At 49.0% G+C, this 14,635-nt stretch overlaps 1 protein-coding gene across 1 annotated transcript; it reads left to right on the top strand.

Moving 5' to 3' along the window:
- Positions 1-1,782: 1,782 nt before the first annotated feature.
- On the top strand, positions 1,783-12,182 carry KCNJ2 (potassium inwardly rectifying channel subfamily J member 2). The gene is made up of 2 exons (XM_065852410.2): positions 1,783-1,946; positions 6,750-12,182. Exon 2 carries the CDS (start codon positions 6,966-6,968, stop codon positions 8,247-8,249), a length of 1,284 nt encoding a protein of 427 aa, XP_065708482.1. The 5' UTR covers positions 1,783-1,946; positions 6,750-6,965; the 3' UTR covers positions 8,250-12,182.
- The last annotated feature ends 2,453 nt before the right edge of the window (positions 12,183-14,635 follow it).

The following is a 14,635-nucleotide window of genomic DNA, read 5'->3' as shown; positions in this document are numbered from 1 at the left end:
CTGCATTTGGCCATTGTATTTGTTGCTGCAACAATGCGGCGCTTCCTCATTCGGAGTATGGGGAACTCAGCAGATCCTGTAAGTGACACTAAGGGCAGGCGGTGGAAATTGTTCAGCAGCAATATGTTCCTAAAGCGTTTGGGCAAGGCGTTTTCATTGAGTATTTAGACAGCTAATGTCAGAGTTGTAAACTTCTGAAACAAATGAGAAGGAGGACAGTTGAAGCGGCTACGAGTGACTGCAGGCACTGGCGTTGCTGTGGGAAGCAGGGAATCTGATTTAGAGCCTGATTTGGACATTGTAAGGAAGCTTTTGGACCAGTCCCTCTGCAGCTCCAGGCGGAAAACCTGCCTGCGGATTAATGCTGCTTGTCCCACGCCATCCCCAGCACCCATTCACTGGACGTTGGAGGAGCTGCCATTGCAATCCTGGGCTGCAATTTGAGGCATTCACAGCAATTTCTGAAGCCTTGTGTGGTCCGCAGCCCTTGCACTCAGCAATCACCTTCGCTCTGAGTTTTCCAGCGGAGCGCACAGGGCTCCCCGCTGCATTTCAGCTGTTGGCCCTGGGGAACGCGGCTTTCCGAGGGCAGAGGAGCGGACACCTGCCTCGGAAACCAACACCCCTGCACTGTCCATCAGCGCCGGAGCTTGGCAAACTTCAGAGTGTGCTTACAAGGCTGTTTTTGTTCCTGCAAGGCTCCCGGCCAGACATTTCAGCCTTTCTTCTTTTTTTAATCTTAGGCCACGTCCACTGCAGGGCGGACAGGCTATTAAAAATCCTTCTGATTTCTGCACATTTCAACACCGGCCGGCCAGCCTGCGGATCGAGCTGCCACAGGTGATCTGTGAAACAAAGAACTGGATCTTACGCGCTGCAGCCAGGCAAATACTTCTCTTGCTTCCAGCCTTGCTCTGAAAGATGTTAGTTCGGGGATCAAAGCTCTTGTTTTGGAAGGCACGTTGGATCTCAGTGAAAGAGAAGGATGTGAGGTTTGATGCTTGAGTGTTGCTTCTCCTGCTAGGGTCAGGTGTTTGTGATGAGGTCACAAACATCTTAGCATTTCACTAAAATAAAGGAGCAAAAGGAATAAAACTGGGTTCAATGGGTTCAAACTGGAACACAGGAGGTTTCACTTAAATATGAGAAGAAACTTCTTCTCAGTGAGGGTGGCAGAGCCTGGCCCAGGCTGCCCAGGGAGGTTGTGGAGTCTCTTTCTCTGCAGACATTCAAACCCACCTGGACACCTTCCTGTGGAACCTCAGCTGGGTGTTCCTGCTCCATGGGGGGATTGCACTGGATGAGCTTTCCAGGTCCCTTCCAGTCCCTGACATTCTGGGATTCTGTGCAAACTATTCCCTCTCTGATATTTTTCCTTAGCACAGGGGGTCCGGACACCAGCTCAGCCACACGGATCCCACCCGGGACCTTCCCAGGTTCCCAATAAAATCTCGCAAAAGCTTTTCTCGGAGCTGGGGGGGCGGGTACCCGTGGCAGGTGCCCGCGGACACAACCGGAGGGAACCGGGCGGAGCGGCTGCGAGCGGGACCCGGGGAACGCCGCTCCCGGAGCGGGGAGGGCTGCGGCCGCCCGGGGCCGCCCCCGCGCAGCCCAACTGCCGCGGCCGCCCCCGCTTCCCCCAGCAAGTCCTCGGGACCCCCCAGCCCGGGTGCCGCCCGCCCCCCGGCCGCGCTGCCCCGGCCCGGCCCGGCCTCCCGGCTGCCATTGGTGCGGGGCGGCGGGCGGGCGGGGCCGGCGGGGCCGCTATTAAACATCACATGGCAGCTCGCGAAAAAAAGGGGCAGCGGCTCATTGAGAGGCTCAGTGGGAAGCGGTGCGGCGGCCGGCGGGCACCCCGGGATTGGCTTTGCTGCGTCCCCCACAAAGCCGCGGGATCTTATACACCTTTTGAACTCTCCCAGCACCTCCGTTCGGGCCACCGGCAGGTAAGCAGCGCTTGCTTTCCACACCTATTCGAGACGCCCACCCGGGGTCACCCTGGTCCGCAGGGCGATGCAGCGGTCGCGGTCTCGGTGCGAGCACCGTGTCGCGATATTCCCTACATAAAGCTTTCCTGCTCGATGAACGTGTGCACGGACGTTTGGAGGGGGAACTCCTGCATTTCTCATGCACCATCCACGAGCTATTCTCAGTGCCTAAAATAATTAGATAGGTATGCTGGGAACACTCGAGCATCTGCTTGCAGCATCTGTTTATGTTCATAACTTTCCATGCACCAGCTGCTCCCCCCTCCCGCCCCCGAAATATTTTATTCTGGGGAAGGGCTGGAAGTTTGCATGACAAGCCCGTGTCGCAGGAGCAGCACCGCTCCATCCCTTCCCATTCTTCTCGCCTGTTGTTTCCTGTACAAGAGGGAGGTCGAAAGTATCAAGTCTTGGAGATCAGATGTGGTTTTTTGAAAGGAATGTCCGAAGCGTTCTGGACGGGCATGAAATGAACCTGTAACTTCATTCATTGGTATTATGGAACCGGAGGGGTTGTTTGTTTTTAACCATCCTGCCAAAAAAATAGGAAGAAAGAAAACAAAAATAAAACCATTGCAGCTGGAGAGCCCGTGAAGGGGCTGTATTGTTCCGAGTTAGTTCATGACAGTTAAAGGAAAAAATACTGATAAGAAATGGCAGATTTATTCGCGGGGACTCGGTGGCTGCTTTGTCACCTCCCCGGGGACCCGCAGGTGCCACCGCGGTGGCTGAGCCAGGACCCGCATCTCGGTCCCCCCAGCCCGAGAGGTGTCTGTTCCAGCCTCACCTTTACACTTGTTTGCTTTTCCATCCTCCCAGCCGGTGCATCAAGTACACCCCCTGGTGATGGCTGCTTCACTTGTAGATATTTTGTCATCAGCTAGAAATACCCTGAACCCGTCTCCTTGGCAGGACAGCAGATGCAAATGCCACTTGTCTTTTCCTCTCTCCTATTTCTTCGAACCATCATCATGTGCTCTTTTTTTTAACTTATTCCGCCCCCCCGTCCCCACTGCCTGATTGTGAAGGACAGATCCTTCTCCTGAAGGCAGCTGAGCGCTTTGTGTCACTCGAGTCTCCCCAAATCAGTGGAGAAGCCCTGGGGAATGACTTTTGAAGTAACGCAGGGGTCCGGAGGAAGGCTCCGGGGGTGGCTGTCCCCAGCAGCGAGGGAGCGGGGACTGTGGAACAGGCTTTACTGGTGCGAGTGGCTCCTTTGTTCTGTTTACCGAGGGCAGGAGAGGAAGGCGCTTGGCTGGGCTGGTGCCGGTGCTCTCTTAGCAACATGTGCCCGGCTCTCTGCAGGGCTGTGCGCCGGGGAATAGCTGCTCCGAGCGCTCATTAGCGCTCCTCTCCCCACCCCTCCGCTCTTTTTGCACTTGAGAGTTTTTGCTCGGTATTAAACCTTCTGCACCGATTCCCTTTGAGCTCTTTGTTGCAGAGTTTAAACATGCGATGTGAACGTCTTTCCCGGGGGCAGATATTGAGGGGGATGCTTGCTGAAGGGAAAAGTGGGGGTTTGGGCTCCGCATCACGGCGTTTGCACACATGTTGGGTCAGAAATGCTGTGGATGCAGCGCAGCCCCGTTTTTCTCTGCCTCTCCAAGCATCCCCTTGCAGCAGAGCAAGCGCAGGGCTCTCCCACCCCATCTCATCGCTCCCCAGTAACGCTGCGCTGGTGCCAGTGCTGGTAATTACAGGCTGCATTGCTCTAGTCTTGTATTCCCTTCCAAGAGGGAAGGCAGCCTGAATTAATAATAATAACACACCTAGTGATGATTGCATCTACAGCTGTGTGCGTGTGTCTGGCTGCAGCGCGCTGGGCCCAATTAAACCAAGATTTGGGTTGGTTGGTGGGTACTGAGTGGGCTCTTTGTCTGGTGAGGGTTGCAGGGCTGGTCCCACACTCACTTGACATCCTCGGTGCCACCAGTTGAGAACGGGGTGTGGAGAGGAGCAAACTTGGCTCGTCTTTGAGCAGCAGGTGGCTTAGCCGAATCACAGGGACCGTTAGATTTTCATCCTAGTTTGATTGTTCGTGGGATTTTTGGGGGAACCTCTACTGGAACTCGTTGTGCAAGTCAGGGTGATGAGCGATCAGGTGTGTGATGGGGCAGCCAGTGGATCTGCTGGGTGTTCTACTGGGCCAGGACCCTCTGGCTGGTCCCTGCGCCTCCAAGCGCTCGCAAGGGAGACAATTTGTGCTGTAAAAGCAAGAAGCCAACTGTGCTGCAGTGGAGCGTGCCAGAGCTTTGTTGTATCGACTTCAGGCAGTCTGTAAAGGTAGCACAGGGTTTAAGCATCGTTAGAGCCAAATTGCTGCAGGTTTGGTCCCGAGGGCACTGGGAAGGAGACTTCTGTGCAAGGCAGAAGGTGCTCAGCCACTCAGGATAGGAATATGATGGTATACAGTTCCTAATTTGGGTCCAAAACTTCTAAAAGCAGCCGGCTTGCCGCAGGAAGCTGGCCTTGTGATTTCAGTGATTTGTGGAATTCAAACAAATGTCCTTGGGTCAGGACTTTTGTTGGGAGAGCTTCATATTCAGACACCTGAGACTTTACAGCTTATCTTTCCCTCCACCACAAGTTCTCCCCTAAAATCCAAGAGACAATGCAGAGGAAAAAAAAAAAAAAAAGGAGGGGAAACAAAGCCCAAAACAAAACAACAGCTTCAAAATAAAGCGCTTCCTGGGCTGTGTATTTCAATCAGCTTGGAACAAATCAGGCTTTGAACGTGGAAGTTGAACGTGGCTGTGATTATTGGATGTGGTTTATAAAAGTAATCGATTTGCAGACCAGTGCAGCGGGTTTTGAAGAAGTTGTTTTGTGTGGAATGTATTAACAGTAACTCCACCTTCCCTCTGTCTTTAGGTTTCTAATAAAAGTATTTTTCAGGCAAAAAACATAATTTAAGTGAACATTAAAAGATTTTCTTTGTGTTTTTGAGAGTGATATCCTGACAGGTGTTAGAAACCTCTTGATTAAAAGGGTGTGAGGGGGGGAAAAAGTGAATCCTTATGCAGCATAGGCAAGATAGATAAATAAGGGCAGCTATACCATCCCCTAAGCCGACATTGCTGAGAGCAGCGCTCCAACCCAGGCTTTACCCAACTGATCAAAAGCTGCCAAAATGTCTTGTACACCAATGAAGTCACAGATGACTAATCCCGGCAAGTAGGTGTTGGGACGCGTTCTTACACAGCAAACACAATGGAGGGAAAAAGAGAAGGTAAAAGTAAACCCCAAAGCGATTCTAAAGGGAAAACCATCCCATGTGCAAATACAAGCACGGTGGTGGTTTCTGTTTGTCACCTGCTCTGTTCCTCCGGAGTGTTTGCTGCCCCAAAGCCCTTGTCGTGCGGTGGAAGGATGTGGGAGGGCTGAGAAACTGTTTGAAATCCCTCAGGCTTTTGGAACACCTCTGCAGGGCTTTCTGGGATGCTTTGGGAAAAGGAGAGAAACTCTTCTCTAGAGCTGTTGTCAGATACGGAGCAGAGGAAGAGCCACAAAGTACTGAAGCTGCTTCGTGTTCCTTGGTGGCTGCAGTTTCGTTGGGTTTTGGCTAAACGCAGGCGAGTTTAGCTAATATTGGTTCACAAAGAGCACCGTGGTTTAATCTCCTGCTACTGTACGCAGTTCTGAAGTCTTCTCTTCCCAGCAGACATTCCTCATCACTCCGTTTTAGTTTTATCTCCTCCGCGGGCTGCATGTGTGCATGGAGCAGTTGCATTAATGCATCTCTTCTCCTCTGCAGCGTTTCAATTACATTTCCTGATATACAGTACATGACTTAATGGATGACGCACTTGTTAAAAGCTAAACCTGGGTCAAAGCCAGACCTCCCTGAAACAAGTTTGGTGGCTTCTGTCCTCGGGAAGAAGGTTTTGTAGCTTCTCTGCTGAGTCTTAATTGCTGACATTTGAGACCCACAGGGCACTCAGAGCTGTTACCCGTTGGAGATGGGACCGGCTGCCTCTGGCTCCCGAGGGGAAGGTGCTGGTCCGTGTCACCAAAGGTGTCACGAAGATGCTCAGCCGGTCCTACTCCATCTCAGCCTTTTACTAGTTGCATTAGCGGGAGCAGATGAGGGTGATTATAAGGTTGGGTTTGCTTTGTTTGACTTAAGCCTAATGTGAGTGTAAAAACTGCAAAGATCCTAGTGAGTTTATGAAGTTAGAGAGGAATTAATGCAGCCTTTATTTCTGCCATTTGCAGAGAATACACAATTCCTTTTTCTTAGCTTAATTAAAAATAAGCTATAGGTGATATAATTTCATGGAAATCACTGGAATTTTGCATTTTCCAAGTTTACTACTTTTCCCAGTAGACGCCGCCTTCCCTTTCGCACACTCCATTTGTTGTAGGTAGAACAGCCCAGGGGACACACATGGTGTGTCACTGAAAGCTGCTTCAGTGTTTGTATTCGAACAGATGGACGTTAACGCTAATTGTTGGCTTCAAAATAAACAGAAAGCACAGTTGTAAGCGGTAGGTAGATCCTTTGCATGTCCAGCTTCCGAGTGGGTATTTCTTAGAGACTCGTGTGAGATGATCACTTCAGAGCTTTCACTCAAGAACAGTGATGCCTTCTCCATAGTAATGATGTCACTTCTGCCAATACGCAGCTGTGCACAGCGTGTCTTCCAGAAAATGCTGTCATTAAGAATAAAGAAGCTTCTTGCGCGCCCACAGGAGTCATTTTACTTGATTCTTTCAGGTTTGGTTCCTCCAAGATCTAATACGACATTTCTCTTTCTCTTGCAGACCATGCCCTCTCTATGACGGTTACTTGTTAAGCTAACTCTGCATGCCAGAAGACCGTCCTTGGTTGATCCAAGGGCTTTTGGGGACTCCAGCCTCTCCCCAGTTTTTCTGTGTGTGTGTGTTCCTCTAGAACTTTCAAAACTGTTTCTCCAAAGGGTTTTGCAGAAACTTAGACTGTTTTCTAAAGCGGAAGCACCTCAGTCCACAGCAGTAGTGATGGGCAGCGTGCGAACCAACCGCTACAGCATCGTGTCTTCGGAAGAGGACGGCATGAAGCTGGCGACCATGGCCGTTGCCAACGGCTTTGGGAACGGCAAGAGTAAGGTACACACCAGACAGCAGTGCAGGAGCCGCTTTGTCAAGAAAGATGGCCACTGCAACGTCCAGTTCATTAACGTGGGCGAGAAGGGACAGCGCTACCTGGCAGACATCTTCACCACTTGCGTGGACATCCGCTGGAGGTGGATGCTAGTTATCTTCTGCCTGACCTTCATCCTCTCCTGGCTGTTTTTTGGCTGTGTGTTTTGGTTGATTGCGCTGTTGCACGGGGATCTGGAGAACCAAGAAAATAACAAACCTTGTGTCTCTCAAGTGAGCAGCTTCACCGCAGCCTTTCTCTTCTCCATCGAGACCCAGACCACGATCGGCTATGGCTTCAGGTGTGTCACAGACGAGTGCCCCATCGCAGTTTTCATGGTGGTTTTCCAGTCTATAGTGGGCTGCATCATTGATGCCTTCATCATTGGTGCTGTCATGGCAAAGATGGCTAAGCCAAAAAAGAGAAACGAAACTCTCGTCTTCAGCCACAACGCCGTGGTGGCCATGAGAGATGGAAAACTGTGCCTGATGTGGCGAGTTGGAAACCTGAGGAAAAGCCACTTGGTGGAGGCACATGTGCGAGCACAGCTCCTCAAATCCAGGATCACGTCGGAAGGCGAGTACATCCCTTTGGATCAAATAGACATCAATGTAGGGTTTGACAGCGGGATAGACCGCATATTCCTGGTCTCCCCCATTACAATTGTCCATGAAATAGATGAAGACAGTCCTTTGTATGACTTGAGCAAACAAGACATGGACAATGCTGACTTTGAAATTGTAGTAATATTAGAGGGTATGGTGGAAGCTACTGCCATGACTACCCAGTGCCGTAGCTCGTATCTGGCAAACGAAATCCTCTGGGGCCACCGCTACGAGCCCGTACTCTTTGAAGAGAAAAACTACTACAAAGTGGACTACTCGAGGTTCCACAAAACATACGAAGTGCCCAACACACCCATCTGTAGTGCCAGAGACTTAGCGGAAAAGAAATACATCCTCTCGAACGCAAACTCCTTTTGCTATGAGAACGAGGTGGCCCTCAACAGCAAAGAGGAGGACGAGATTGACACGGGGGTGCCTGAGAGCATGAGCACAGACACCCACCCGGACATGGACCATCACAACCAGGCTGGGGTTCCTCTAGAGCCGCGGCCGCTCCGGCGGGAGTCGGAGATATGACTGACAGACTCTTCCTCTCCCTTTTGGTTGAAAGGAAACTTAAAAAAATACAAAAAATGAATCTATCGGTCAAAAGCACGTTGACCTGAGAAAGTTGGCCCAGAACAGTTTTCAGACGACGGTACTGTTGAAGATTGGTGGGAAGGCAAGCAGACCTGAGAAACCCGGGCTGGTTTTAGGGCTGTCATCAGAGGAGAGACGATGGAAAATGAACTCTAAACACAAAGCACTAAACATGTCTAAGTATGAACAGAAGGCACATATGTTGTAGAATAAATTATGTATATATTTTTTTACAAAACTTGAACTTGCAGGCAAGCTTTGGTTGGGTTATTATTATTTTTTTTTTCAACTTTTTCCAGAATGCTTCTCTCTAGGGAACAAGAATGTTTTTAATGGCATAACAAAGGCAAGAATCTGCCTTATTATTATTATTATTAAAATTATTTTTTAAAAAGCTGCTGCTAACTACATGAACACAAATGTTTTTTGGTTTTTCTTTTTTTTTTGTTGCAGTGTAGTTTTTATTTTCTCTTGCGTAATTTAAAAAAAAGAAAAAGTCAGTGTTGAACTTTTTGGGTTGAAAAAGCTGGTGATCAGTTCAGAGAGGCCAATGTTGCTAGAGAGCCTAAACTCCTTTGAGGCCAGTAGGTTGATAGCAGGAATCAATTTCTCTCTTTCCAATTACATAAGGGGCATTATGTAATATCAGGCCAATCAGGAGCCTCCAGCAAAATGATGATTTTTGGGGGGAGAATTTAATTCTCTGTCTAAAGGAAATAAAAAAATCTATATACATAGACAAAGGACTAAGTTAAAACTACCTAAATGGATACCAAAGAATATGCACAGTTTTGCACAGTGGAGTTTATTAAAAAAGAAAAAAAAGAAAAAAAAAAGGAACAGGCTGCTTTAAACAAAATGAAATTCAAACCTCAGACACTTGTTTTGATTTTTCTTTCTTTTTAATTTTTCTGTTTTGGAGATCTTTATTTTGCACCTTATTCTAAACGCTTAAGACTCAGATCTAAAGCGAGCTTGGGCTCCTCCCCTTCACCCCCTGCTCTTCTATGGGGAAATCAATTCCCTTTCTTGCGAGGAGAAATAAATTGGGGGAAAGCAAAAAACAGAGAAAAGTCCTGCCCGGTCGCTCGCTGCAGCACAAGGTCAAGTGCAGATGTTCCCAGCCCAGCGCTAGACCTGGGGAAAAGAGGTTTTAATAACCCAGATGTGCTGTCGGTGCCTGAGCCCCCTTGGCTGTCCCCGATGTCCCCTGGTAATGTCGGGGAGACGCGGAGCTGCCCATGGGGTGTTGGGGCAGGGATAGAGAAACCCCCCGGAAAAAGGTTTTTGGAGAGGAAGGGAGAAGGTGATGGAGAGGAAAAAAAAGCAACTTTTACAACACAACGCTTGGGAATGGCACAGGGATCGTAGCGTTTTTAAAAAGGAAATAAAAGGGGGGCAAGGGTGTCAGGAAAAGTGTGTTTTCCAGTTCATTTGGAGAGGGAGGATTTGGGGAGGATGAGGCTGCCGAGCGAGGTCCGTCTCCTGCTGCCTGTCCCCACCAAACACCCCGTGCTCAGTGGACAGAACGTGTCACCGAGCTCTGAGCAGATTTTGTGACCTGTGAAGCTCCAGCTCTAGTGGGATTTTGGCGCCTTCACCCCGGAGGAGCCAAATTTCAATTCTCTGTGCCTCTAAGCTCAAGGAGACAGCGAACCTGCGCTCCCCAGGGGGCAGGTGGAGGGGCCGATAACCCTGGTCAGCTCTTGCAGTATTGCATCACTGTATGCCATTAAAAAACAGCTTGTTCTAGGTCTAATGTCTTCTGCAAACGAATATCTGTGAAGGCCTCTGGCCCCTGCCAGCCCTGCCTGAAAGAAATGCCTGCAACGAAATGGTTTCTGATAAGATGCTATCTGCGGTGGGTGGGTCCGCAACTGTGGAAATTCGACATTGTACAAACGGATTTGGCTACTGGAGAGGGCAGATGATTGGAGTGCAAGTCCTGAGGCTGTTCCTGGGGATGGGGGAACGGAAAAGAAAGGAAAAGCTGGACATCTAAAGGCGATTTGATGGCAGTTTCTGGGTCAACAGTGGTGAAGACAACTGAGTGCTGCTAGTGCTGCTATTGTGATATTCTTGTACAAGGAACATAACTAAACCAAAGAGTATTCAGTGGAATAGAGGGTGCGTGGAAACGCAACGGGGAAGGGATGGAAAAGGGAGGCTGGTGGGGAGGAAAGGGACCTTTTCTCCAGGTCAGCATCCCCCAGGTGCACAGTGCTCCCACTAAATGATACTTGAGATATTTGAGGGAGGGATGAGAGAAGGGGGATGGGGAGCGCAGGACTCAGCTTGTTTCTTTAAAGCAAAAGAAATTCAGAGGAAAAAAAAATCCCCTCCCTCTTAACATTTCTGGTGCAGAGGTTTCGGGGTTTTTTTCTTGTTTTGTTTTGCTTTGTTTCGTTTTGTTTTTCAAGTCAGTTTTTCAGAAATATTTTTAAAAATGTACATTTTATAAAGTTTATCAAGTATTTTCATATTTAAAGCCAAATGTAAATAGAAGTCTGTAAAGGAGGACAAGGAGAAGAAGAAAAGGCGACAAGAAGTATCAATTCTGCTCGGCAGTCTTGGCTAGCTAGTACCTAGATGCTACCGGTTAGCATGAGTTTTAGCAAATACTTGCAAGCCTTATAGGATTCCTAATGCTATGAACTTCTCTTTATTTATTTTTAAGCATGGACTTTGAATTTGGAAACATGTTCTAGTTACCGGCGTTTTCGAAGTTACCAGCTTTCTGAGTGCGAGACTGGTGGAGGGTGTGCGCGGAGGGAATCCGTTACGCTCTCTGCCACGTTCTTTGCTTTTAATTAATCCTTTGTCTTTGCCGATTGAATCTTACATTGCAGAATTGCACTCAGCCTCCGGGAAGCTGCTAGAAAGAGACCTGCGATGTGCACTCCATGGTACCCTTCCCCTTTGCCCATCAGTTCTGTATTTCTCAGCACAGCGGGGTAAGCCCAGGAGAGGACAGGCTATTGTAGCACACTTCTACAGCAGCAAATTGGCTTAGTCATTTTTAAAAATCTATTATTTTTAAGGACTACGTGGTGGCTGGCAGCGTTTCTTCAGTTCCCGAAGATCCTGGGCCAGGCTGATGCTTAATTAGGGGCTCGTTAAACTGACTGAGCTCTACCCGCAGACTCCAAAGGACGTTGGTTTGGCCCCTTTATCCCGGATAAAGTCGGCTCAACTGGCTCGCGCAGAAGGTTTTTACTGTATTGCGCTTAGGGGCTGGGGGGGAATATGTTATTTCTGCCCTTCCCTGAAAATACTTGAATGAGACACATTGTCTAGAACCTAATAGTGCGTACAGTGACAAAAAGCATTTCTGAGGCAGGTGGGGATGGATCTCTTCTTTCCTCTGGCTCTTCCGTGCGAGTCGTCCTTGGGTCAGTAGCAAGGGTGGAAATCATTACTTATTAGCTGTATTTAATGATACTCTCTCCCAGCCATGATAAACTCCTGCGTTGTTAGTTTAGCACTCGCTCTTCTCGGAAAAGACAAAGGGTCCAGATGTTTTATTTGTTCTCTTAGGTCTTCTTTTTCATAATGGATTACAAGGTAAAACTGAGAAGTACTGTAATGTCTTTAAATTCTGGCTGCTCACGACCATTGTAAAGCAGAAGGGTGCTGCATAGTTGCCATCCCACAGCCAAGGAGAAACCGATTTTGGAATGACTTTTGGCCTGCAGCTATTGTAAGGTGAACAATCGAGGCGTCTGACAGTTGTCCATTAACTATTTTCCTGTTTGCAGCCTTTTTGTATCAAAGTCTTCCTAATGTACTGCACAAATTGTGGATTGTACAGATTTTTATATATTATGTCTTATTTTATTATTTCTAAATAAAAAAAAAAATTGAGAATGATCTGGTGTGTGCGACACGTGTGTAAATGGACTGGGGAAATGGGTCTGAAGGTTGCTATAGAGTGAGGTTTATGGCTGGCCGGGCACAGGCATTGTCTGAAGCACTTTAGGAAGAGACGGGTTGTTCTGTCCCTTGACAAAAGTCAGGAGGAAAGGAGATCCCATCATTATTTCCCAGACACGGTGGAAGATCTGCCCCAGAGAGGCTGAGGGACTTTCTTAAGGTCATGCCTGGAGCTGCAGAGCTCCAGATCATTAGCTACAAGCTGTATGAAATAGGAAAAAAAAACCCTCAAGGTCTGCATATACTACAAAGCAGGAGAGGGGGGGAGCGGGAATAAAAACACAGTGTAAGCAGGTGCGTTGTAAAGATTGGGAAAGCAGAAAGCCCATCTTCATGTCTGTGTGGGACATCCCCGTGTTGAAGTGACGCTCCCCAGCGCAGCTCCATCCCCAACACGCTGTGATCCTCGTACGCAGAGGCTGATGGCACAAGGGTGGAACCGGGATTTTGTGTAACGGGGACGGGCCTCCAGTCACCAAAAAAAGACTCGATGTCCTTATTTGCCGGGGTTGGAAGGCTCCTTTCCCGCTGTTTGTGTGTGGCCTCCAGGGCAGATATTGAGGCTGCACAACCGTGACTCAGCTGGGAGCTGCTGATCTCACCGGGATCGGACGCGCTGCAGCGGCTCAGCACGGCCAGGAAGCGTTTCAGCACAAGTTTTGGCCCCTTTCAAACTCTTTATCAGTCTGTAATGCTATTAAGTGATGCCTCAGATGGAGCCCTGACCCTGCCTAGAAGGACTCAATTTATAAATTCAAATTTACTTTTCAAATCTAATGGTCTCTTCGAAAGCTTATGATAATAATTACAGGGCTGGATGTAGAGGTACAGATCAGCTGTCACAGTCTGGATCTGCTTATTCTCCCTGCTGAAAAGCATCCTCGGTGAGAGCTGCCCCTGGCTTTGATGTTTGCTGTGGGGGCAGCGGGTTGGCAGCGCGATCTCCGTATTCCGCCTGGTTGATTCCTGTTGCCTAAATCGTTAGCACCCTCTCCTGTCAGTGCCTTTCCCTTCTCTTGCTGGCCCCTCGTCCGGTCAGGTGGAGTCCGCATAGAAATAGAAACAAAACACAGCGTATTTTGGTAGCTAGCAAGGTCAGAGCTGATCCCTCCTCCCTCCCGCACCAGCTGGATGCATCCAGCAGGTATCAAGCATGTGGTGCGGGATGCAACCACGAACCACCTGAATCTAGATGGCATGAGTGAAACGGCACAGAAAACATCCAGCAGGGCTGGTCTGGGCATTTCGTGACCAGCAGGACCCGGGCAGCGCTGCCGGGTGCGTGTGCTCTCCGCAGGCAGCACAGAGGAGGATGCGGGAACCAACTGTTCCAGGGTTTCCCATCAAACCGGCAGTGCCTGCCGACTCTTTCGATGTCCCCAGCTCACGCTGACTGCAGCTTTCGCTGGTGGGCAAAAGCGTATAATAATATTTAAAGAAACGTCCGTTCTTTCAAAATGTTTAAACTAAACTCCTGACCTCAGGAGAGCCTGTTTCATGGTTTTAGATTCTTGGCAGGTGGATATTTCCATACAGTGAAGGTTTTGGATGAGGCGGGCGCTCTGGGATTCAACACCCCCCTTGTCTGGATTAGCTCCTTTGTCCCGATGTCACGGGCTTGTCAGCTCTGCAGGGGGGTCACGGCACTTGTGGGGTCCCCCCAGCTTCTTGCACTGCTCAGGGTAGCACCACAAGGAGCTGGACTTTGTTAAACCTGTGAGAGGTAGACGAGAGGGGAAGCTTTACAGATCTCAGACTGATTTCTGCTTCTCTCTCCATTCGCTCTCTGGTGTGCAAGATTTGGCTGCTTTACCTGTATTTGGATAACACGTCCCCCACTGGCTTCCAAACAGGTAGCATCTAAAACCACTTGCAAACTTTTGTCCAGAGTCAATTAATTGGGAATTTGCAGGTGTGTTCACAGCTCAGGAGCTGTGATGGAAGTCAGGACAGGACTGTTGATGCTGCAAACGCAAAAGCTGTGTGTCCTCATGGAGAAAGGCAAAAAGCAGCAGGAGCCCTATAGAATTCCCTTGCTCTTGTAAGCCCAAACTTGACCTTGCTCTGGTTACTCCTCCTAACGAGGCAGCTGGGGGAGGATCCCCCAGGTGAATCCACTCCCTCCCGCTGCAAGAGGCACATTTAGGAAGCACCTTCCCTGCTTCAGCAGGTAGGAAACTGCAGGCTCTTGCTTTCCAGAATTGCTATTTTTACTATCTGTTTTTGTTTTTTAAACACAAAATGTCTTGCTGTGTATAAACTGTATTTGCTATGCAAATTAACTCACTAATTATTTTGTATTACATGGCATGCGAGGTCCCTCAGGGCTCTGCCTGTGTTTCATCCAGGCTTGGGGTGCCTGAGCAGCAGGGACAGAGCTGCCCAGGCCT

Source organism: Patagioenas fasciata, chromosome 18, assembly GCF_037038585.1.
Source record: "Patagioenas fasciata isolate bPatFas1 chromosome 18, bPatFas1.hap1, whole genome shotgun sequence".
Classification (NCBI taxonomy): domain Eukaryota; kingdom Metazoa; phylum Chordata; class Aves; order Columbiformes; family Columbidae; genus Patagioenas; species Patagioenas fasciata.
Note: the sequence above shows the minus strand (reverse complement) of the source record. Positions and strands in the feature narration are given on the sequence as shown.